General features: G+C 41.0%; 2 protein-coding genes across 4 annotated transcripts in view; one reads left to right on the forward strand and one right to left on the reverse strand.

Annotated features, from left to right (window-relative positions):
* Positions 1–2,663: 2,663 nt before the first annotated feature.
* LOC122732160 lies at positions 2,664–9,758 on the reverse strand. The gene is made up of 2 exons (XM_043972297.1): positions 8,462–9,758; positions 2,664–2,763 (listed from the first exon to the last, which is right to left on the reverse strand). Exon 1 carries the CDS (start codon positions 9,756–9,758, stop codon positions 8,946–8,948), a length of 813 nt encoding a protein of 270 aa, XP_043828232.1. The 3' UTR covers positions 2,664–2,763; positions 8,462–8,945.
* Positions 9,258–24,326, forward strand: part of KLHL2 (kelch like family member 2) — a 138,737-nt gene continuing 123,668 nt past the window's right edge. The window contains exon 1 of one of the 3 annotated variants that reach the window (XM_043972572.1): positions 9,258–9,782. In XM_043972572.1, coding sequence (XP_043828507.1) covers positions 9,757–9,782 — 26 coding nt within the window. In that variant the 5' untranslated portion in view covers positions 9,258–9,756. Of the gene's footprint in view, positions 9,787–9,935; positions 10,027–24,326 lie in introns of those variants that run through there. The other 2 variants (XM_043972573.1, XM_043972570.1) reach the window with 2 other exon arrangements.

Below are 24,326 nucleotides of genomic sequence, written 5' to 3' on the forward strand. Positions count from 1 at the left end.
ACTTTCTTCATGGTAGAGCTCATAGCCATACATTGCTACTGGAAAAACCACATCTTTGACTGTATAGACCTCTGTCAGAAAGATGATTTCTCTGTTGTTTTTGTTTGTTTGTTTTTGTATGTTGTCCAAATTTGTCATAGCTTTCCTTCCAAGGAACAAGCATCCTTTAATTTCGGGGCTGCAATTTTTGTCTGCAGTGATCTTTGAGCCCAAGAATATAAAAACTGACACTGCTTCCATTTCTTCTCCCTGTATTTGCCAGGAAGTGATGGGACCAGTTGCCAAGATCTTATTTTTTTATGTTAAATTTCAATCCAGCTTTTACAATCTCCTCTTTCACCCTCATCAAGAACCTTTTAAATTCCTCTTCACTTTCTGCTGAGTGGTATTATCTGCATATCTGAGATTGTTGATATTTTCCCCAGCAACCTTGATTCTGACTTTTGATTCATCCAGCCTGGCATTTTGCATGATGTACCCTGCATATAAGATAAATAAATGTGACAAGATAGAGCCTTGCTGTGCTCCTTTTCCAATCTTAAACCAGCCTGTTGTTCCAATGTTTGATTCTAACTATTGCTTCTTGACCTGCATCTAGTTTCTTCAGGAGACAAGTAAGATGATCTGGTATTCCCATATCTTGGAGAAATTGCTTTATTTTGTTGTGATCTACACGGTCAAAAGTTTTAGTGTAGTCAATGAAGCAAAGTAGATGTTTTTTCTGGAACTCCCTTACTTTCTCCATAATCCAGTGAATGTTGGCAACTTGGTCTCTAGTTCCTCTGCCTCTTCAAAAGCCAACCTGGTCTTCAGGTAACTCTTGTTTCATATATTGCTGAAGCCTCACTTGCAGAATCTTAAGCATAACCTTGATGACATGTAAAATGAGTGTAATTGTTCAGTAATTTGAACATTCCTAGGCATTGCCCTTCTATAGGACTGAGACATAAACTGATCTTTTCCAATCCAGTGGTTACTATCATGTTTTCCAAATTTGATGGCATACCGAGTGCAGCACTTTAATGGCATCAGCTTTTAGGGTTTTAAATAGCTTAGCTGGAATTCCATCACCTCCACCAGTCTTATTGTTCGTGATGCTTCCTAAGGCCCACTTGACTTCATTTTCAAGGATATCTGGCTCTAGATCAGTAACCATACCATCATGTTTATGGGTAATATTAAGATATTTCTTTTATAGTTCTTTTGTGTATTCTTGTCACCTCTTCTTAATCTCTTTGCTATGCCAAAAAGAGCTGCTATAAATATTTTTGTATAAATAGGTCATTTTCCTTTTTCCTTGATCTCTTTGGAATACAGAACTAGTGGTGGTATTGTTGGGTGCAAGAGTATGCACAGTTTGATTGACCTTTGGGTATGGTTCCAAATTGCTCTCCAGAATGGTTAGATCAGTTCACAACTAGAACAATAGTGCATTAGTGACCTAATTTTCCCACATCCCAGCATTTATCATTTTCCATTTTTGTCACATTAGTCAATCTGATAGGTATGAGGTCGTACCTCAGAGTTGTTTTAATGTGCATTTCTCTAATCAATAGTGGTTTAGAACATTTTTTCATATGGCAATAGCTTTGATTTCATCACTTGAAAACTGCCTGCTCATATCCTTTGACTGTTTGAGATTGAGCTATAGATAGGTTACGATCTTCATGGGTGAAGGGCAATTCCCATAACTACAAAATCACAGAAAAACATATTAATGTTGCATCTTACTGGGGATGGAGGAGGCTCCTTACCATCCCATGGCTTGTAACTTTGCTTTTATTACTCATTAGCCACATTACAAATTAGTCAAGGACTGATTTATAGCTTATACTTCTTTTATAGATATCCCTGAATTCCCCCCTCCCTCCCTGAAATAAAGGCCCATCTTTTTAATTCCAATATTCTTCTTGTGATTAATGCTGGTATTCTTCTGGTGATGTATGGCTGTGAGTCACAGAATACTCACTGAAGAACTGAAGTTGACGGTCAGCCAAAGGTTAAAGGAGAGGCTTAAAGTGGCTATCAGTAGGTTGTAACACAGGACAAACAAGAAATTACAGAAGAGAAGCAGTGTAAAATATGTCATCAAAGAAATACAGGAGCAAAAAAGAAGATGGGTCAGTCATACATTGAGAACAAGGGTTGGATGGCCCACATGCTTCTGTGGGCACAGTTCCAAGTGAAAAAGGATAGGAAGAAGCCAGCTATTATATTGGGCGGGCACCCTATGAAGACTTTTTAGGAGGTGATAGAGGAATCATTTCACTCTTTGTTATTGTTTCCCCAGAACATAGCACAAAACCTGGCACATAACAGTTCCTTAATAAATACTCATGATCAATTGATTGATTGATTGAAGAGTCTCATAGGATGGGTAAGCATGGATGGGTTGTAATCTTCACTGTCAGTAGGAATGCCCACATTAGTGAGATTACAGATTCACTGGAGAAAAAAGAAAAGAAATCCTTGTCCCTCCTCCTTACCCCTAACTCTGCCTCATATTGTGCCCTGTATAATGATGAGAAGCTTGAAATGTGAGACAAGATAATCATTATGATCAACACTGACTGGAGATGAAAAGGAAAAAAAAATCAAACACCAAGGAAACAGCACTGTGTTCACACGAGGCCCAACTTACCTACTCTGCCTCAGAAGAAGGAGGGGATATACGGTAGGATTTGGGGGGATCCTCTGACTGGGTGGCAAAGGTGCTTACACAGCTTTGGGCATCACATTTCAAAGAATGGCAGAGGCCAAGTCCTATGAGAGAGAAAAAGGAGTATGGAGTCAGACCTAGAGTGACTTTGGTCTTTTGCTCTGGAAGAAGCTGAGCCCTAAAAAAATCTTTTTTTTTTTTTTTTTGTGGGGCAATGAGGGCTAAGTGACTTGCCCAGGGTCACACAGCTAGTAAGTGTCAAGTGTGTGAAGCTGGATTTGAACTCAGGTCCTCCTGAATCCAGGGCTGGTGCTTTATCCACTGCGCCACCTAGCTGCCCCCCTGAGCACTGGAAAATCAAGGAACAACAGTATATTAACAGGACCTGACCTGCCTCTTGAACCATGGGTGACTTAATTCAGTATTTTTTAAGATCTTGGGCAATGTAGTGTGTTAAGGAAGATACAAAGACAAAAATAAAACACGGTCCCTATCCTCACGAAGCCTATGAACAATCTGGTAGAGGGGAAACAGTTCTGCACCTGGAATTAGGAGATCAAATTTTAGTTCTAGAATTTAGGATCCTGGGTTGGCCATAAATTTGGAGCTGGAAGGGATATTAGTGGTCATGTTTTCCAAACCTCCCATTTTACACATCATGGTAGAACAGCTCAATTCATAGATAATAAAACTGAGGCCAGGTACAGCTAGGTGGTGCAGTGGATAGTGTGCTGGTCCTGGAGTCCAGAAGACTCATCTTTGTGAGTTCAAATCCAGCCTCAGACACTTACTAACTGTGTGACCCTGGGCAAGTCACTTAACCCTATGTGCCACAGTTTCCTCATCTGTACACAATGAGCTGGAGAAGGATATGATAAACCACTCCAGTATCTTTGCCACGAAAATCCCAAGTGGGCTCACAAAGATCCAGACATGACTGAAAGCAGCTGACCAACAAAGGTGAAACAACTTGTCCAAGGTCAGATAGAGAGTGGCAGAGCTCAGATTGGAGACCAGGCCCTCTGACTCCAAATCCAGGGTTTTGTTTGGTATTCCATGCTGCTTCCTTCTAATTTGTGGCTATGGGTAAGCCATCTGATCACTCTGTTTTGTCATCTGTAAAAGGGAGATAATAATACTTACACTACCTACCTGGGAAAAATGGTGTATAAATGTGAGCTCCTGTTATTATCTGCCAACCATCACCATGTCAGCACAGGGCCCAACACTGAGTTTATGTTATAGATTCACATTTTCACCTAGTAAGATTGGTTGGAGGCAAGTAAAGCAGGAAAACATTTGTAGTAGGGGAGAATAGAAGTCTGAAAATATTTGATTTGATTTGATTTGATTTTGTTTTGGCAGGAGGAGGCTCAGAATGTAAGGAATGGAGGAAGGTTACAACAGGAGTTTTCATGTCAACTGGATTAGATCTGAGGGTTTCTCTGGATCTAATCCAGGAGTAGGGGTCTGCCAGGGTCCAGCAGTGGCAGAATTTAGCTTTCTCTGCGATATTCCATTGGATCTGCCTGGTGACAAAATGCTGGTCTTTCATTGAAGAAACATTTGTTTATCATTATAGGATTTGATTTAAAGTTGGAAGAGATTTTTGGTAGCTATCTAGTTCAACCTCATCACAGAGGAGGAAAGTAGGAAGGAAATAGCAAATAAGCATTTATATCATTTATATATAGCACATTTCAGAAAAGATTATATATTATGTCCATGTTAGATTCATACCTGGAATGCATGGTTGATTCCATATTAGAAAAACTATAACCACAATAGATCATGTTAACAACAAAAATGATAAAAATCACATGATTATATTGATTTAATTCAGAAAAAGCTTTTGATAAAATACAATATCCAGTTCTGCTAAGAAAAAACACTAAAAAGCTCAGGAATAAATGGATTTTTCTTTAATATGATAAATAGCATCTATTTAAAAACAAGGTCCAACATTTTATTTAATGGAGAAATACTAGTGACCTTTCCAGTAAGAAGAGGGGTAAGGCAAGGATGTCCACTGACAAATGAGATAGTGTTGTGAAATGCTTAACACAGTGCTTATTTCCTTCCTTCCTCCCTCCCCCCCTTCCTTCCTTCCTTCCTTCCTTCTTTCCTACCTTCCTTCCATTTAAATAATGCTATAATTCCTAAAGGTAGGAATGACAAGAAAAAGAAATTGAGGGAACAAACATAGGCAGTGAGTAAATAAAATTATTAATTTTTTGCAGATGATTACTTCAAGTAACCTAGACTCAACCAAAATCAATCAAAACAGCTTAATAACTTCAACTAAGTAGCAGAATGTAAAAGAAACTAAATCAAATGATCGACTCTTGTGCATTTTCTTCTATAAAATGTTTATTTCTGCATATTGTATACAATACATAGCAATGAGATATTTACAAATGTGTATATGAAATATTTGGGAGTCTATCAAGGTACACAAAAGAACTATGGGACTACAATTTTAAAATATTCTTTATAGAAATACAGACACAAATAATTGGAGAAATAGTAATTGCTCATGATTAGGTTGTACCAACACAATAAAATGGCAAGATGACCTAAAGGAACTTACTTACTTGGTGTAGTAAAGGGTCACCTTATGGAGCTGGAAAAAATAATAAAATTCATTTGGAGGATAAAAAGGTTGAGAATCTGAAGGGAAATAAAAAAAAATAGTGGCAAGGAAAGGGCCCTAGGAGTACCATATCTCAAATTATTTAATAAAGTCATAATCATTAAAATTACTTAGTACAGGTCAAAAATAAAAGAAGTATACTAACAGAACAGATTACATGATCAGCATACAGAAACAAATATAGTAATAATAATAATAATAATTAAAATTTTTTAGAGCTTACTGTGCTAAATGCTTTATAATTATTATTTCATTTGATCCTCATAATAGCCCCTAGGAGGTAGGTACTATCATTATGCCCATTTTTTTCACAAGTGAGAAAACTAAGGCAAACAAAGATTAAGTGACTTGTCTAGGGTCACACAGCCAGTAGGTGTCTGAGGCTGAATTTGAACTCATGAATTGAGACTTCCTGACTCCAGGCCTACTGCTCCATTCAATAAACCCAGAGCCTCTGATGCCCCATTGGTGAAGGATTCACTGTATGACCAAAAATGATGGGAAAACTGGAAAGCAGTTTGGCAGAAATTAGGTTAAGATCAAGATTTCACATCACAAACCAAGAGAAACCAGACTATAGACAAATGAGCAGATCAGGAAGGGAAATATCTTGTACACAAGCTATGAATAGAGGAAGAATTTCATGATCAAACAAGGAATAGAGGAGAATCACAGGAGGTAAACAGACAATTTTGATGACATAAAATCAAAAAGTTTTAGCACAAACCAATCAATACATTTAAAATTAGTAGGGAAACTATTTAAAAAAAATTTTTAAGGAAAACTATTAACTGGGAAAATATTTGCAGCAAATGTTTCTGACAAATGTCTGATAACTAAGATATGTAAAGAATTGATTCAAAGATATAAACATAAGAGCCATTGCCCAATAGATAAATGGTCGAAGGATATGACTAGGCAGTTCCTGAGTGAAGAAACCCTGTCAATAGCTATTTGATAAATGCCCCAAATCAATAATAGAGAAATAAAAATTAAAGCAAATCTGATATTCTATCCCCCACCTAGATTTGGCAAAAAAGAATTGACAAAAGAGGAAAATGATAGTTATTAGAGGGTCTGTAGGAAATAGGATCACATTCATTGTTGGAAGAGCTGTGAATTTGTCCATACATTCTGGAAAACAATTTGGTACTACACCCAAAAAGTCACTAAACTATACATAATGTTTGATTCAGCAATACCACCCATAGGCTTATGTCTTCAAAGAGATCAGAGAAAGAAGAAAAGTACTCATATGTACAAAAATTTGTTATAGGATCATTTTTTTTTTTTGGTGAGGCAATTGGGGTTAAGTGACTTGCCCAGGGTCACGCAGCTAGTAAGTGTTAAGTGTCTGAGGTCAGATTTGAACTCAGGTACTCCTAAATCCAGGGCGGGTACTCTATCCACTGCACCACCTACCTGCCCCAGCATCATTTTTTTTTTTTTTAATTGTGGCAAAGAACTCAAAGTAAATGGGGGTGGGGGTGGAGATTCATCAAATGGAGATAAGCTGAAGAAAACATAGTATATGAATTTAATGGAAATAATGAAAGGGACTGTTTCAGAGAAACCTGGAACACTTGTATGAACTAATATAGAGTGAAGTGAGCAGAAACTGGAAAACAATTTATATAACAACAGTGATAATAATAATAGTTAACTTTTTTGGTGTGGGGGGGGCAATTGGGATTAAGTGACTTGCCCAGGGTCACACAGCTAGTTTCAAGTGTCTGAGGTCACATTTGAACTCAGGTCCTCCTGAATCCAAGGCTGGTGCCCTATCCACTGCGCCACCTAGCTGCCCCCATAATAATTAACATTTATATAGTTACTATATGCCAGGCACTCTGATGAGTGATTCCCAAATATTTTCTCATTTGATCCTTACAAATCTAGAAAGTAGGTGCTATATGATACCCATTGGACAGATGAGGAAATTGAGGCAAACAGCGGTTAAAGTGATTTGGACAATGTCACACAAGTATCTGAGGTCAGATTTGAGCTCAGGTCTTCCTAACTCCAGGCTCCATTCACAGTGCAACCTATGTGCACAACAGCAGCATAAAGAAATACAGCTCTAAGAGACTTCAGAACATTGATAAATGCAAAAGACCATCTACCCAACTCAAAAGGATTTATGATGAATGAAGGTTACCCCTCACCTGTTAAAGAGAGTTGAACTCAAATACAGAAGCAAACATAAATTTTCAGACATGACCGATGTCTGAATTGGTTTTGTGTGACTGTACTTATTTGTTATAAAGATCTTGTTTCTATCCCTTTCTCTTTTTTTAATTGGAAGGAGGGATTTTGGAGGGAAAGGGAAGCTATTGATAATATTGCCCCCCTCTCCCAAGTCACTTAAATTCATCATGTATCTTTTAAAAAGTAGGAAGTACATAATGGAGGGGACATCCAGTAGATAGAGTGCCAGGCCTGGAGTAAGGAAGACTCTTCTTGAGTTCAAATCTGGCCTATGGCACTTACCAGTGGTGTGACCCTGGAAAAGTCACTTAACCTTGTTTGCTTTAGTTTCATCATCTGTAAAATGAACTGGAGAAGGAAATAGTAAATCACTCCAGTATCTTTGTCAAGAAAACTCCAAATGGTTTTAAACAGAGTATCTTTTTTTTTTCTTCCTGTAGTACTGTGTAAATGGAAATGCTGGGGGGCAGGGTGCAGTGTTTCTTAACTTCAGAATAACGAAAGGTATCTTCCCCATATACTAGGAAGAAGAATCTGGGACAAATGTGGTTTGTGGATGTGTGTTTCAATATTTCTGGTATCTTTGATTCCATCACACTTGGTTAGATATAACTATCCTCTGGGAGAAGATACAGAGGTTGTCATTGGGCTAAGATTTTCTAATTTACAATAGGGTCCATAAGCCCTTAGGGTCATCTCTGTGCCATGAAGAGACAGCACAGGAGGGTTTGTTCTATTGGATAATGTGGTGTGGTAGAAAGGGCACTAGAATTGAAGTCAGAGGTCCTGGGTTTGAATCCTGCCTCTACTTGCTGTTTGACCTTGGATTTCATTCTTCTGGGTCACAGTTTCTTTATTTGTAAAAAGGTGTTGGGGGTGGGTTAGATTACTCCTAAATTCCCTTCCAGTTCTACTGGCATCCTGGGATATGGTTTGCTCACTTTTGATGTCAGTCACAGGGTGATCCCGAATTCCCGAAGGTTCTGCCAGGGAAGCTTAAACACAGTAGGACCCGACCTAAGGAAGGGTTTCCTAGCAGCATATCCTTGGATGTTCGCTCAGGTCCCATCCAACTCTCCAATTCCCTCATTCTGTGACAGCCTCAGGACCAGCTCCGGTCTGAGAAGCTCATCTCCAGGTTGGCCACCTGGTGGTGGTTTCCCCCCAGTCACAGCAACTCAAAGTCTAAAGCATGAAGGGATTCTGTCCTGTATCCGTGAAGGGAGACAAGGCACCAACGAAATCACAAATGCTGCAAGTGGATTATCACGTATTTCCAGAGGTACTCATTTCCTGCATAGGGATGCTCCCTCCTCGAGGATCAAATGCTTCCCTGGGTCTCCCCCGCCCCCTGTTTTCCCCCATAAAAGTAAGGGCTTGGGTTCAATGATCTCAAAGGTCCCTTCCAGCTCGAATCCTCTGATTCTATGATCTTTGGACCCACTCTATCCTGCCTGCTGCAAACAGATGTAACCTCCTCCAGCCGTGGGTCTCCTCCCCCAAAAGATTACGTTGCGCGGGGAGGGGGGGTGAGGGGGGGGTGAGGAAAGCAATTGCATCAGACCCTAAGAAGGCTGCTTTGAACCCTTCCCCCCTCTGCCGACCTGGGTACCCCGCAGCCCTCCCCAGTCGCAACCAGGAGAGGAGGAAGAGGCGGCGCGGAGGGAGGGCTCTCTCCAGCCACTTCAAGGCTTGCATCACCGGCCCGTCATTAGCCGTCGGCGTCGTCCCAGCCTGAACCCGGAAGTGGGCAGAACCAGTCCGTCTCGGCGGCAGCAGCAGCAAAGACAGCGACAGCAGCAGCAGCAGCAACGGCAGCAGCAGCTGCACCACTACCACCACCAGCAGCAGCTGTTCACACATCAGGAGAGCGAGCGCGACAGACAGACGTAGGGGAGGGCGTGGAGGAAAGAGAAGGATCGGAGACGGGGCAGGCTCGGAGAGGTGGTGATGGCCAGAGGCTCCGAGGCTGCGAGCGGCAGTGACCGGTGAGGCGCGGGCGGGCTGCGCGTCCCTCCGGCCCTTGCGGAGCGAGTGCACAGTGCGCCGGAGGCAGCCCCCGTCCCGTCCAGCCCTGTCCGGTGCCGTCGCCCGCCTCGTCGCCCTTGTCCCTCCCCCGCTGCAGCCGCCGCCGCCGCCGCCCGGGCGGATGGCCGGAGTGTGCAGACGTTCGAGGCTGGAATGGTGCTGGCGGGCGCGCGCGGTGCCTGCCTTCTGAAGCCCCGCAGGAGCCACCATGGAGATGATGCTGCTGCCTCCTGTGTGAGTGAGTGAGTGGGTGGGATGTGTGTGTGTGTGTGTGTGTGTGTGTGTGTGTGTGTGTGTGTGTGTGTGCGCGCGCGTGTGCGCGCCTCTGCGGCGGCGGCCGGGTGGCCGGGCGGGCGGGCACGGGTGGATGGAGGCGTGTAGGGAGGAGGCAGGCACCGAGGGAAGGGCGCATGGAGAAAGAGATGCGCCCTTGGAGAGGCTGTGCCTCTTCCCACCTGCTCGTCGTGGAGGGGCTCAGGCAGGCTGGGAGCCCGGGGGAAGGACTGCTCACTGGGGATGGATGGGTGGATGGATGGATGGATGGATGGATGGATGGATGGATGGATGGATGGATGGATGGATGGATGGATAGATGGATGGATGGGTGAGTGGGACAGACCCCGAAAGGCGGGGGCGGAGTGGGGTTGGGGTGAGCCCTGGAAGGGAGAATGGGCTGGAAGAAGGGGAAAAGGTGCGGATCTCCCGCAGTTCTGGGGGACAGTAGCTTGCAAACTCAGTCTGAGCAGGCGGAGCTGATGATCCCTTCTCGGAGACACTTTGAAAGCGGTCCTGGCTTTCACCATGAAGGCTTTTTTCCAAAGCTGGGGAACACAGATGTGGGATAGCTCATCTATGGATGAGTACTTGAGAGTGTATTGTTTATACGCCCTTAAATATAGAATGTCCCCAGAATCGTAGTGCAGCTTTAAGCTCGAAAAAGCTTAAAGCTGCACTAAGACTTTAGGGACAGCCTTATATGTGTTACTGATACCTTTCAAGGTACAGAGACAGAATGTGTATGTACATATATGTGTATATATATATGTGTGTGTGTGCATGTGTGTGTTTAAATGTGTGTATATATCCTATGTTTGTTGTATTTGCAATATGTAGATACAGATATACACACATAGGATATATATGCATTCTATCTTAATAGCTTAATTAGAAAGGTATCATTAATGCAGATACAACGGTATCTCTAAAGTCTTAAGGATATATGGATATAAATTATATATCACACATATAAAGAGAATACTCTTTCTCCATATCTATATAGATATCCCTAAGAAAAAGAGTACACCTGCTGGATAGATATAGCTATACCTATAGCTATATCTATTATCTATCTCCCTGAGAGAAAGAGAATACTCTCTCACTCCCCCTAGATAGATATAGATATATCTATATCAATATATATTGATATAGAGAGACAGAGGAGTTCTCTTTCTCTCTCTCTCCACACACACACACACACACACACACACACACACATACACACACACAGAGTACCAAAGGATCAGTCTAAATAAAGAGTTGAAAATGTTGGGGTTTCCCCAAGTACCTCAAAGATTAATGTTTGGGTATTCTTGACATCATTGGACTGAGTCTGCTCTGGGTAGATGGCTTCGTTTACCTGGTACTGCAGAAAAATGTGGTTTTTATGTGTCTTTTGTACTCTGATCAAATGTGTTGTGTAGTGTGATAAGCACGTGTTGTTTCTTTAGGTGCTTAAGTTTTTGTTTAAAAAATGATTCAAATCTATAGGAAAGGGCCTTTCAGAAATATTAGCAGCTGGGATAGCATGTAGAAAATATGACTGCTTTTATGTAGCAAGAAGTGTTTTGCCGTGTGTGTGTGTGTGTGTGTGTGTGTGTGTGTGTGTGTGTGTGTGTGTAGGGGGGTTACCACAATTAAATTTTATTTTTTCTTTCAGGACTCCTAGGGATTACAATTTAATTTTGCTTTCCTGTGTTTAACCTCTGTGAAGGAACAAGATCCTTTTGAGCCAGAGTTTTTATAAGAGCAAACAAACCCCATTCTGTAGAACTGTGGATCTTTTCATGAATGCTTATTCATGGCCTCTTATCATTTTTTTCAGTTTGGATTTGGCTAGCCACGATATATGGCAGTTATGTTGCACCAGTTTCTCTTGGTTATTTGGCTAAATTCCAGTGAAAATATGGATCTTTGGCTTGGGCTGAATACTTTTCTGATGATGTGCCTTTGTAGGAGAAGCATCAGGATTCTGGAACCTCCTGAAAAGTGTCTTCAGACTTGGGGGGGGGGGATTTTTTTTTTCTTGCTTGAGTAGGGTAGTTCCTAGAATGGGGTCTCTAGTCCGGAAAGTGGGTGATGGACTCCTTTTGACCACCCTCCCTGAGCTGGCCTCTCTAATGTTGCCATCACAACCCCAGCATCTTGGTAATTTGCTTGTATTTCCAGTGAATCTTGGAACACTCCCGAAACCCTAGGAAGCAGCAGCTATGTATGGTTGAATTGTTCAAAACGGCAGGACTTGATACAGGCACCCTTAGGCTGTCGATATGGGAATCCCTGACTGATCTTTAGTACTCTTTCATCTTCATGTCAGTTCTTGTGAAGTCCCTTGTTATTCTTAGGGTGGGAGGTACTAAAGGAAAGGAGAAATGTATCTGAGATGCTGCAAAACAGAAGAGGGTGGGGAGAGGAGTGATTTCTAAGGGTGAGGGAGCAGGCTCATAGAAAATGGCAAAAAGTAAATAGAATGAAAAATTAAAGCGATAGGACTAAGATACCGGCAGGAAAATGACCGATGGAAATGAATTGGCTTTGGATAAAGGACGTAATCACAATTTTGGCATTCACTACCCTTTTTTGATTTTGTGGTGCTAACACTATTTGAACAAGAAATGACTGAGGTGTAGGTCATACAATTCTTAAAATCAGGGACTTCAAACTTGGCAAAAACTCTTTCAGTGTTTCCAACATTTAATTATAAAGATATGTTTTGCCTGTATCTGAATATTGTGAATGAAGGATGCCATGTATCTGATAGGGATTCTTTGTAGACTGCCTTTCTGCAAATCCCTTTGTCCCTATCTTTCCTTGTATGTGCTAGTTTAGTTCACCTTTCCCATGCTTCTCCTGTGTACCACAAGGCTTATTTGCCCCTTCTCTTCATTATTCTCTTTGATTTCACTCTTTGCCAGTCTTCTCTTTTACCTCCCCTCACTTCTGAGTTCGACATCGTCCCCACTTTGAGTGTTGCACCGAGGCAGAAAATGTTGGTGCCTGTGCTCGAACTTCTTCACAGACTTCTCAGAGAAGTCCAATATAGCCTAGAGAATAGGGAAGGGATCCTGGCCTTGGGGGAAGTTCATTGTAGTTCCATTCAACAACAGTTGATGGAATGCCTGCTATGGTGCCAGTCTTTGCGTTAAGACCTGGTAATGCAAAGAGAAAAAGAAAGTACTTCCTTGCTCTCAAGGAACGCCTTTGTTGAGGTGATGGAGAAGCAACTTGAACACATCCAAAATATGTATAAATACAACATAACTTCTGGTTCGATTGGGGGAGAAAGCATTAACATCTGGGCATATTAGGAAAGGCCTTCTCAGAGGTAATCCCTGTGCTGTACTTTGAAGGAAGCTAGGGATTCTTGTAGAGGGAGAGGAAATGGCTTAAACCCAGGGGAAGTGCTCTACTCCCTTCTCCCCCCTTCTCCCACACCATCCCCTGGGAAATTGTATTCCTAGCCTTCTATTGTCATGCCCTTCAAGCTCATTTCCTCTGGAGTAGTGGTTGGGTTGAGTGATCTTTGCTCTCCTAATTCTGGGATGGATCCATCTTGGTCAGGTTCAGCATCCCTGTATCTTTCTGACCCTTGGTTCTTCTTCATTCTCTGGTTCTGCTGCCATCTCTCATTGAGCATTACACTTCTGCTGGTACTCTTACCATTGTTCTTGCACGTACGGACATATGCATGGATTTGAACTTCTCTTGCAGTTATCTAATTGTGATGTTGCAATTCTGCAGTGGTGGGGCATGGGCAGCCATTATATGCCTATGAGTCTGGGCTTCAGCTTGATCCTGGTAGAGCCCTGCAGTAGAAGTTGCAAAAACCTTTAAAAAATTTTCCATTTATGTATCTATCTGTCTATCTACCTATCTATCTATTTATTTGGGGGCTTTGCTTAGCTGCTTACAGTAGAGACTTGCCTGGAGTATGGGAAGATTGATTGAGTGCTTTGCCCAAAGTCACACTACCATTGTATGCTGTATGTTAGAGGTCAGTTTAGAAACCAGGTCTTCCTGACTGTGACCAGCGTTTCAGCCAGTAGAATGACATGTACAAGGGTGGTATCTAAATGATAAGTAGGCTTGGTTCCAGGAGGCTTCACCAAGATTCTAATGATTCTATGACAGTTACATCGAAGGGTATGAATACCAAGTAAATGAAAGCCCACCAACTTCAGTTTATAGATATGTCCTTTAGGCTTGCTTTGCAAGACAGCTCTCTTCTCCCTCGACATTTTCTTATTTGCACCTCCTTCTTATTACAATAGCAGAATCCTGCTTATTCCATTGCCTTCGCTTCTGCTCTTTGTCATTTCCAAAAATAAACAATAAATACGCCTGACTTCACCACATCATCTTTCTCTAGGGCAAAGTGAAATATCACAGACATGGAAATATACTGTCCATTCCCTCAGTTTTTCTATTTATTTCCTTAGGTACTTTTCCTTTAGTGAGTCTCCAATATGTGTGAGGTCCCTTTCATTTGATAGTCCAGAACACCTACACATTAGGGAAATGAATGGGGACATTTAGAGAAGATATGATTGAGGGAAAGAGATGGCAAGAAAGCACAATCCCTAAAATGTTAGGATCGTGAGATTCTGGATGAAGTAGCTTTCAAGTTGTATTCCTTTAAAGTGTCAGCTCAGTGGAATAACCCAAGAGAGTTTTTCAGGTTGATTGACTATTAGGTGGCATTTGGGGAAGGTAAGGTGGAAATTGCCTTAATTATATCTGTTTGCAGAAGTACAGAGATATGCTTATGAAGATCTTGTTCAGTTTTTCCTTCTTCCTCTAGATCAAGAAGGTTGATATTGATACTTTAGGCAAGGAATAGTAATTACATCCCAGGTGTTGCTTTCCAGTATCCCAGGTACATTTCATGCTTATAAGCCTGTTCTGTGGACTCTGAACTATTGGGCTTTAGCAAGGGTTAAACATTACTTCCCTTTGAGTGTACCTTAGCCAGTTTTCTCATACACGGCAGCTGACATCAACATAAATAAATGTGAGGAGTTGGCCTCATATTATGTAGGTTATATACTGTCCTTTTTCTGATGCTGATTATTGGCATTCATGAAACACTTTCCTCTCCTTGCAATGTATGACGCTATCCTCACCCGATTCTCCTCCTCCCTCTCTCGTCATTCCTTTTCTGTTTCCTGCTGATTCTTCTTCCTCCCACTGTTTGTGGGTGTCTTCACCCTAGGTTTACTCCTCAGCCATCTGTCCTTCTCTTCCCACTCTCAACTCACCCAGAGTTCATTGTCACCTATTATCTTCTAAGTGAGGGGTTTCTCACCTGGAGCCCATAAACTTAAAAAAACCCAGCAACTTGATAACTGTATTTCTGTATAACTGATTTCCTTTGTCATCCTGTGTATTTTATTTTATGCATTATAAAAACAGTATTCCCAAAAGGGGTCTCTAGGCTTCACTAAACTACCAAAACAAGTTTAAGAACTCTTTCTACTCTTGACCTATGTCTGAATTTCCAGCCTAGACTTATAGCTGCCGGCACGGTCACTATTTGAATACTGTCACCTCAAACTTCCCTGCTTCGATACTTCAGGGTGCCAGTGATTTCATCAAGGTTGCTCTCCCTTCACTGCTGTCCCTCTCTGTTTCTTCATGAGGTATTCCAGAGGGTGACGAGCAGCTCCAAACAGAATTAGGTTGGGCTTTCTCTGATAGATACCCAGACCTTCATTTAACCTGTATTTTCAGCCCCTTTAAGCTTGCTAGGACTCACCAGATTGCATGCTCTTTTAGAATAGCCTTTGAGAACCTAGGATGAAGCATCAGAGTAGTTGGGGTTGTAGTGGTGGTGGTGATGGAAGGACATTTATGGTGTCAGCTTATGTACAACCAGATACTCACCTTTGTTTCCTTTCCCTAGGACTCTTTCTATAACTGTCATTCTCCCAGTTCCGGGTATTCAAACCCCAAGTGCATTATTCTCTTCATCCTTGATAGCCACTCATCAAAGTTCTGTACATCCTATAATGGTAATAACAACAGGTAGCATTTCTATAGCACTCTAAGGCTTGCTAAGCACTTTACAAATACCTCATTTGATCCTCGCAACAAACTTGGGAGGTGGGTGCTGTTATGTTCCTCATTTCCTAGCTGCTTCATGCCCGGATTACTGCAATAGTCTCTTTTCAAACTCAGCAAGTCTTCATAGCTGGCTTTGTGTCAGGTGGGCATAGAGGTCTTTGTCCTCAAAGAGATTAAAAAAAGACACAAGCAAGTGTAGTAAAGCCCAGAATGCAGTAGGTAGCATGGTTTTGTGGAGAGAGCACTGGATTTGGAGTTAGACTGTGTTAGTTTGAATTGTGTTGCTTTTTTTTTTCCAAACCGGACCATCTGTGTAAGGAACTGCTGGTGAAGAGCTCTCCCTACCAGTACAGATCAACACCTGCTCAGCAACTTATGGCCTTGGAGTGTTGCCTGGAGTCAAAGTGACTTGTGCTGGGTCTTATAGCCAGTGTAGTCCCGAGGAAAGACTTGAACCCAGGTCTTCCTGACTCTAAAGCCACCCTGTACCCCATGCTTGCCTTTTAGTCTAAAATTTACGAGGGATAAATGTAAAGGCTTATTCTTGGGTTTAATAAATTAGTGTTATACAAGGATAGGAGATGTGTGGCTAAATAACCATTTATCTGAAAAAGAGTTGAGGGTTTTAGTAGATAGCAAGCTCACTCCAGTTAAACAATATGTTATGGAAGCCAAAAAAGGTAATAAGATCTCGGCCACATTAAACGAAACCTATCATCTAGAATTAGTGAAGTGATAGTTCTGCCGTACTTGATCTTGCTCAGCCCAAACCTGAAGAATTGTACTTAAGGACATCGATATATTTTTCTAGGGTGATTGTTTTCCCCCCCTTTCTTCTAGTGGTGGGGGCAGGGCATTTAGGAAGAGGGAGGGAAATATAAATTTTTATTTACTTAAAATAAAATTTAATTTTAAAAAATCAGTGTCCTTCCTAAAATGTAGTTCATTTCCAGGAACCTCACTCATTTGCTCTAAAAAATGTTTACAGGACAGCAGAACAAATTCTCCCATTGGCCATATTCAAAAAATACTTGTCTCATTCAGTACCTTGAGGCTATCACCTTTCTTTAGGAGATGGAGTATCGGCTCTACCATCAACCTCTGGAATTAAGATGGGCTTTCATGTTGATCAATGCCATTAAAGCTTTCAGAGTTGTTTGTTTTTACAGTATTGTCGTTAATGTATGAACAATTCTCCTTGTTCAACTCATTTCATTCTGCATCAGTTCATATATGTGTAGGAAGGACACTAATAAACTTTTTGCATGCTGTTTCCTTGTTAGATTGTAAGGGACTGTCTTTTGCCTTACTTTATATGCCTGGAGCTTAGCACAATGCCTGGTAACATACTAGACACTTAATAAATGTTTACTGAATCAAATCAAGTTTAGCTTGGAGAGAAGATTTCATGTTATCACAAGGCTTAGAAGGGCTGTCATTGTAGTAGAGGGATTTTTCTTCTGCTTTTGGAAAAGTATTTCATAGAATTAGAGATTAGAAGGACCTTAGATGCCTGACATTTTACAGATGAAGAAGGCCATTGAGATCTGAAAAGGTTCACCATCAGAGTCTAATCTAGGACCTTTAATTCCATGCTCCTCCAACTCTTTTTATTGCTTTCTACTGGTTGTTTTGCTTGGCCCCAGAGAACAGAATTAGAAACAATGGTTGGAAGTTTCAGAGAAGCAAATTTAAGTGTAAGATATAGGCTGGGGCTGGGGGGGGGGGGATTGTCTAATAATTAGATCTTTCCAGGAACCGTAACTGGAAACCTTCGGAGTAGTGGGCTCCTTCTCACTGGAGGTTTTGTAAGCAAAAACTGGATTGCTGCTTGTTAGGTGTGTTGTGGAGAGAATTGTTGCTGAAACATGCATTTGGAGATGGTGTTGATTAAATCTTTAGCTCTATGATGTAGTGATTCTGGGATTCTCAGCTGTCACTCTTTTTTTTTTTTAATTATTTTTGGTGAGGCAATTGGGGTTGAGTGACTTGCCCGGGGTCACACAGCTAGTAAGTGTTAAGTGTTTGAGGCCAGACCCAAACTCAGGTCCTCCTGACTCCAGGGCCAGTGCTCTATCCACTGCTCCACCTAGCTGCCCCTTCAGCTGTCACTCTTAATACCCGTTTGACCTTGGACAATTCTCTTCCCTTTTTTGGGCCCCTGTTTCTTCATCTATAAAATGGTCCTTTCTGGATTCAGTCTTTTGTTCCTGTAAGAGCCTGGTTTGTCTTAGTTGGGTTGTTTTTTTTTAATATCCTAGTTAATGGTAATAGGAATAGTACTTTGTTGACCTAATTGGTAATTGAACCACCTTCCACCTCATACCTCACTCTCCTCTTCTGCAAAATGGGCATAGCAGTAGTGCTTATCTCAGACAGGATCAAATGAGATCAAAGTATCACAGACTTAGAGGAGGAGGGGTTTATTTTAGAGGTCATTGGGCCCAACTCCCTTGTTTTTACAGACGAGGAAACTGAGGCCCAGAGAAGTTAAATGACTTGTCCAGGGGCACACAGTAAGTGATTGAAGTGGGAGTCAAACCCACATAGGCCTCCCTGATTTTGAGCCCACAACACCATGATTCATATACTATAATGTATTTGAATCTCTTTTGCAAACCTTAAAGCTTTGTGATTTTTTTTATGATTGTGATTATTGCCATGAACTCTGTACAAGGGATTATCCTGTACAGGGCATGTCATCCTTCAGTCAAACTGTGATTATCCTGTTCTAAGGACAAAGGTGGTCAGTTGTATACAGTAGGTGGGAGGGAGAGAGGGAAGCTGTTAACTTCTGAGCTTTTTCCAGCTGTATAGTTCAATCATACTGCAGGCTTCCTGCCACTCCCATCAATCTCTCCACCTCAAACATCTTAATCACCTCTTGCTACCTAAACTTTAATACCATCTGCCAAAACAAATCAACACTCTACAATACTAGCAGGAGGAGAAGGATGATGTGTGTAACACCTCCCACTCTCCTCTCCTGGGTTCAAATCATGTCTTTTCATTTGCCAAGTCACTGCAGAGAGATAGGGCATCCCTTCTGCTTTGTTCCTAGCTGTTGGAATCTGGCAGAGTAATTTCCAACAATGCTTTTTCATATAAAGCAACCTTGGCTGGAGGAATTTGTTAGAGATGGAATTTTGTTGTATTTTGTTTTTGGCCCATGTGATGCTCCAAGGCTGACTAGCCAATACGAGACTTGAGATCACCCTGTTACCATGCTCTAAAAGAAGGTGAGGGCCTCTGAAGTGAAGGGAATCTCTACTTTTCTGGGACTGTGGTATTTGTTCTTACCAGAACTTCAGACATCCCCATACCCTGACCGTCATGGTCTATTGACCAGACATTAAACGGGAACACTTAGCATATAGAATAATGGAGTGGAGTTAGCTTTTCAGCATTGAATCTATAGTACCATTCTAATTTTAACTATTGGGTCTGTAAGCAAAACTTCCTTTTGGATGAAGCATACTCTCTACCTCTAAAGAAAGAACTGATATTGATTGAACACAGACCAAAATTTGCTGTTCTTCACTTTCTTTCATTTTTTCTTTTATTCAAGTTTTCTTGTACAAAATGACTATAATGGAAATGTTTTACATAATTGTACATGTATAATCTATATCTGCTTACCACTTCAGGGAGGGGGGAGGGGAAGAAGGGAAGGAGGGATAAAATTTGGGACTCAAAACTATAAATAAAGGAGTATTTACTGAGGGAAAAAACCTTCCCTGTGTCATTGTTGGGTATACCCCTCTCCCCAATTATCTATCATAGCAATTCATTTTTTTTTCAGTCTCTGTAATATTTATGCTGCTTGGTTGGTATTAAATCAGTGACACAATCTTTCCTCTAGATAGTCTTGACTTAGAGAAGAGTTGTCCTTGTTTTTATGTAGTTTACAGTCTAGTAGTGAGAATATGACAGATATATAATGCTAATAACGTTTTAAAACTTGACTCCCATATAATGTCATAAATACCAGACCTGTTGGCACAAAACACACCCCAGCTCTTATAGACCTGGCTGAAGGCTGGCCAGTGTAGGTAGGATGTGTTGAAAAGACATCAGGTTTGTGTGAAAAAACTCAAAGCAATAAATGGCATGATGAGGCACAGAGAAAGGTGGACAAGAACTGGGTTTGGACTCCCAAGTCTCTGATTCAAGACTCGGTTGCCATTTGCTACTTTCCAAGCCTCAGTTTCTTCATTTGGATAGGGATTAGACCTGGGATTTCACTGGTTTAGGAAACTTCCCCTACCAGTGTACCTTTTCTCTAGCTAGTAGTCTTAAAAAGATGCCTAGAGCCCTCAGAGGTTAAATGACTTGCCCACATAGACATTATGTATTAGGGGTGGAACTTGAACACAGGTCTTAATGGTTCTGAGGTCAACTCTATCCACTATGCTACATTGCCTTGCTTTCTTTCTAACTTTCTTCTCTATGTCTCTCTGTCTCTCTCTGTTTCTGCTTCATTCTCTCTCTTCCTCTCCTCTCGTTGTCTCTGTCTCTGTGACTGGTTTAACATCTCTGTCTCTCTTTTCCTTCCTCTTTGTCTGTTTCCATTTCTGTCTCTCTCCTCTCTTTTTGACTCTTTGTGTTTCTGTCTGTCTCTCTTTTTCTATTTTTTTCTTTCCCTTTCCCCTCAGCTAGAAAATGAGGGCAATACTTCCACCTCCTACCCACCAGAATTGTTGTAAGGGGTGAGTTCTGTAAAGTGTCCTATCAGTGAGAACTAATGTGAATGGTTCCTGAAAGGACCTAAAGGCAGATGAACTTGGCCCATATCTGGCATCATCAATGAGGTGAGTCATTTTGAATAAGGGAGTCTCACATCTCATGATGGGAAAGAGAGTCAGGAAAGGTGCTGTTCCTTGTGGAGGATAAAGATCAGCTCCTGGCCATACTGCGAAGCGAGGGCCACATGTCAAGCTTTGCAGCCACGTTCTTTCATGTGGATAATAGCACAGGCTGGACCAGAAAACCTGACATTTCTAAGCCAGGATCCCTTCTTTCTAAAGCAGGAGTGTCCTCAGGATCTAAATTTGTGCAATAGATCAGTGATCGATTCCACCAACACTTATTAAGTGACTGCTGAGCACCCAGGATAGTGCTAGTGGTTGGAGCACCAGCAGCACTGGAGTCAGGAGGACCTCAGTTCAAATCTGGCCTCAGAAAGTTGCTAGCAGCCTTCAAAGTGCTTATCCTTGGTGGGACCTTGGGAAAGGAGGAGACAAGTGGAGGGATAGAAGAACAAGTACTCAACAGCCACACAGATAAATAAATACAAATTACAGATGTAACCCATAGCTTAGCCCCTGAAGCGCTAGATGCACGTGTGGATTCACATCTGGAAATAACTGCAGATATAATCTGATCCAAACTCCATATTTTACAGATGAGGAAAGTGAGGCCCACGATAGTGAATAGACTTGTCCAAGGTCTTGGGGTATAGTTAATTCAATTATAGGAAGCATTTTTAAATGGACGGTTGTCTTTGCTAAGTATTAAAGATACAAAGATGAAACAAACCCTTGCTCTTAGGAAGTTTATGATCAGATAGTGAAAATAAAATATAAATACATAACTATAAAATAAGTTTTAAGTCTTGACTTTGATGTAGAGTCCTAAATGCAAAGGACAAGTGTCTTGTTTTCTCTCTGCATTATCAGATGAAGGAAACAATCCTTAACCACACATTCAGAAGACTTGCTTCTAGCTTTGGGCTGTTACTCATAAATTCATTTCTAGTGGACAGTAATTGGAGAGAGAAGGTTTTAGGTTTCTGTTTGTAAAGCATTGTTGCACCGAAACCCTTATGCTAGAACCTCATGTACCTTCAAAAGTTTGTTTCCATTCTCACTGGTTGATTGGGTGAGAGTAGGACTGAATATATGGCATACAGACAGTGAGTGGTGATTCTGCATATTCTGGGGGAAAAGTAGCATTTTAAAATAAGATATAGCTGGACTGTGAAGTGGAAAGAACACTGAATTCTAGATCTGGGTTGTGACTCTGCCTCTTAAATAGATTTGTTAGCTGGAGCAAGTAATGTAATATCTATGAACCTTAATTTCTTCCTCTGTGGAATGGGAATGTCTAACTCTTCTGTTATGTTATATCCATCAGAGGGAGGTAGAGCATCTTCTTTGCAAAGTGCCAAGTGCCACATAATGTAAATGATTATTAGCATTGCCTCCCAAAGGAACTAATTGGAAGGAAAAATGTCCTTGGACACTCACTGTACAGCTTAGCAGGGTCAGCCTAGCAGAAGAGAGTCTTTGGCGTGGTGAGTGGCATGTTGGGTAGATGATTTATAAGAGATTTATAGGAGATGGATAAGAATCCTACAGGATGAGAAGGCACTCAGGCATTCTCAGGAAGAGATCACTTTCAGGGTCCATTGCAGTCTATAATCTTTATGTGACCCTTAACTATCTTGGGTGCCATCTCTGCCCATTTACATTTCTAATGGTTCTAGTGCAGGGGGCACTAATTTTTATTAATTACTTTTGAATATGAATGATTGGCCCCTAACTTAAATTCCATAACAACTAGACATTTATATAGAAGGCAGTAGTACTGTAAATAGAGCCCTCAGCAAGGATGCTATGCTGGGAAAGGTCGCCCACTGTTATGGATTAATTTTCCCCTCTAACTTCTTTGAGTTGAGTGCTTCCTAGAGGACGTCTGTCTTCATCTCTTTTCCTGACCCCAGAAAGGATGAAATCAGAAAAATTGAGGTGAAAAGGTGATAAGCAACATAGAAGCACATTTCTCTATTATTGTATGGTCTTTGGTTAAGTTTTTAAGCCCCTAGGGCAAGGACTTAATTTTCTTAACTTCTTGAACAAATCTAGGCTTTGCCTCCTAAATTAGTGAGATCCCTACCAGAAGAAGACCAGTTGTCTGGGATCATAAAAATCATAGATTTAAAGTTGAAAGGGACCTTAGAGGTGATGGAGGTCAAACCCCTAGTTTTACAAGTGGGGAAAATGAGACACAGATAAATTAAGTGACTTGCACAGTATAACATAGCTAATAAGGATTTAAGGGTAGGAAATGTTTAATTTTTTTCTTTTTCAAAATTTGCTTGTTTTATTTTCAGATCTACCTTTTTGAGTATATCACCCCTACCCCACTTTCTTATTAAATTTATTTATTTATTTAGAATTTTCCCCAAGTTACATGTAAAAACAAATTTTCACATCGATTTTTTTAAACTTTGTGTTCTAAATTCTCTTCCTCCCTCCATCCCCACCCCTTCCTAACAACTCAAGCAATTCAATTTAAGTTATACAAGTGCAGTCATGCAAAATATCTCCACATTAGGCAGGTTGTGAAAGAAAACAGACAAAATAACTTTAGGAAGAGGAACTAAAAAAAATTTACTTCAATCTGTATTCTGATACCATCAGTTCTTTTTCTGTAGATGGATTATATTTTTCATATGTCCTTCTGATAGCATCCTGCTCATTATTTCTTTCACAGTTACTATTGCTAACTGTATTACCCTCTGTCCTATTCCCTCCCATTGATATTTACTCTATTTTTAAGGGTAGGAAATGAGTCCTAAAGTCTTTCTAGCTCCAGGGCCCCTACTCTGTTCACTGCTGCTTAGCACTTTAGTAGGGATTCCTACAGTGCAGAAGAGGCTGGGCCAGATGACCCCTTAAAGTTCTAACTCTTAAGATTCTGTGATTTTCTAAAAAAAAATTGGTGTCTATAACTGCTAAATTGAAACTAATATGATAACTACTAATTCTACTGAACTGAAATTTATAAAGCTTTTACTACTGGAGAAATGTGTTTGTAAATCTGAAAGCCTACGCTTGTCAACACTCAAACGATTCCATGAGCTCTTCATCATAGGTATTCTTCAATGGTACATATTGCAGTTCATTCACTTTTTCATCTTGTATAACTCTAGTCCAGGGATACTTAACCTGGAGTTCACCTGAAATCTCAGCACATTGACTCAGTTTTTGATACTCAACACCTTCTCACCTGCCTCATTTTCCTCTCCCTTCTGATTGGAGAAAACTGCCTGCAAAGTCTTCCTTTGTGGAGGGCTCAGAACTTTACAGGTGACTTTCCATTTTCCATCAGGAGCTCTGCTTGGCTTCCACTCTGCGGAACATCATGCACCCTTGCCAGGTACCTCCTCATTCCATTCTTTTTCAGCATTGTCTTCCCTCATTAGATCTTAAGCCCTTTGAGGGCAGAGACTACCTTTTTTTTTTCTTATTTGTTTCTTAAGTGCTTAACACAGTCTCTGACACATAATAGGCACTTAATAAATGTTTATTAAATTGAATTGGAGCCTGTGAACTTTAAAAAAATGGTGATAACTGCATTTCAACGTTTCTTGGTAATCACATCTATTTTATTTTATGCATTTAAAAACATTATGAGGAGGGATTTGTAGGCTTC

Source organism: Dromiciops gliroides, chromosome 6 (assembly GCF_019393635.1).
Source record: "Dromiciops gliroides isolate mDroGli1 chromosome 6, mDroGli1.pri, whole genome shotgun sequence".
NCBI lineage: Eukaryota > Metazoa > Chordata > Mammalia > Microbiotheria > Microbiotheriidae > Dromiciops > Dromiciops gliroides.

Coding starts and splice junctions, on each gene's coding strand:
- LOC122732160 (XM_043972297.1), bottom strand. CDS start 9,758: ATGGTGGCTCCTGCGGGGCTTCAGAAGGCAGGCACCGCGCGCGCCCGC.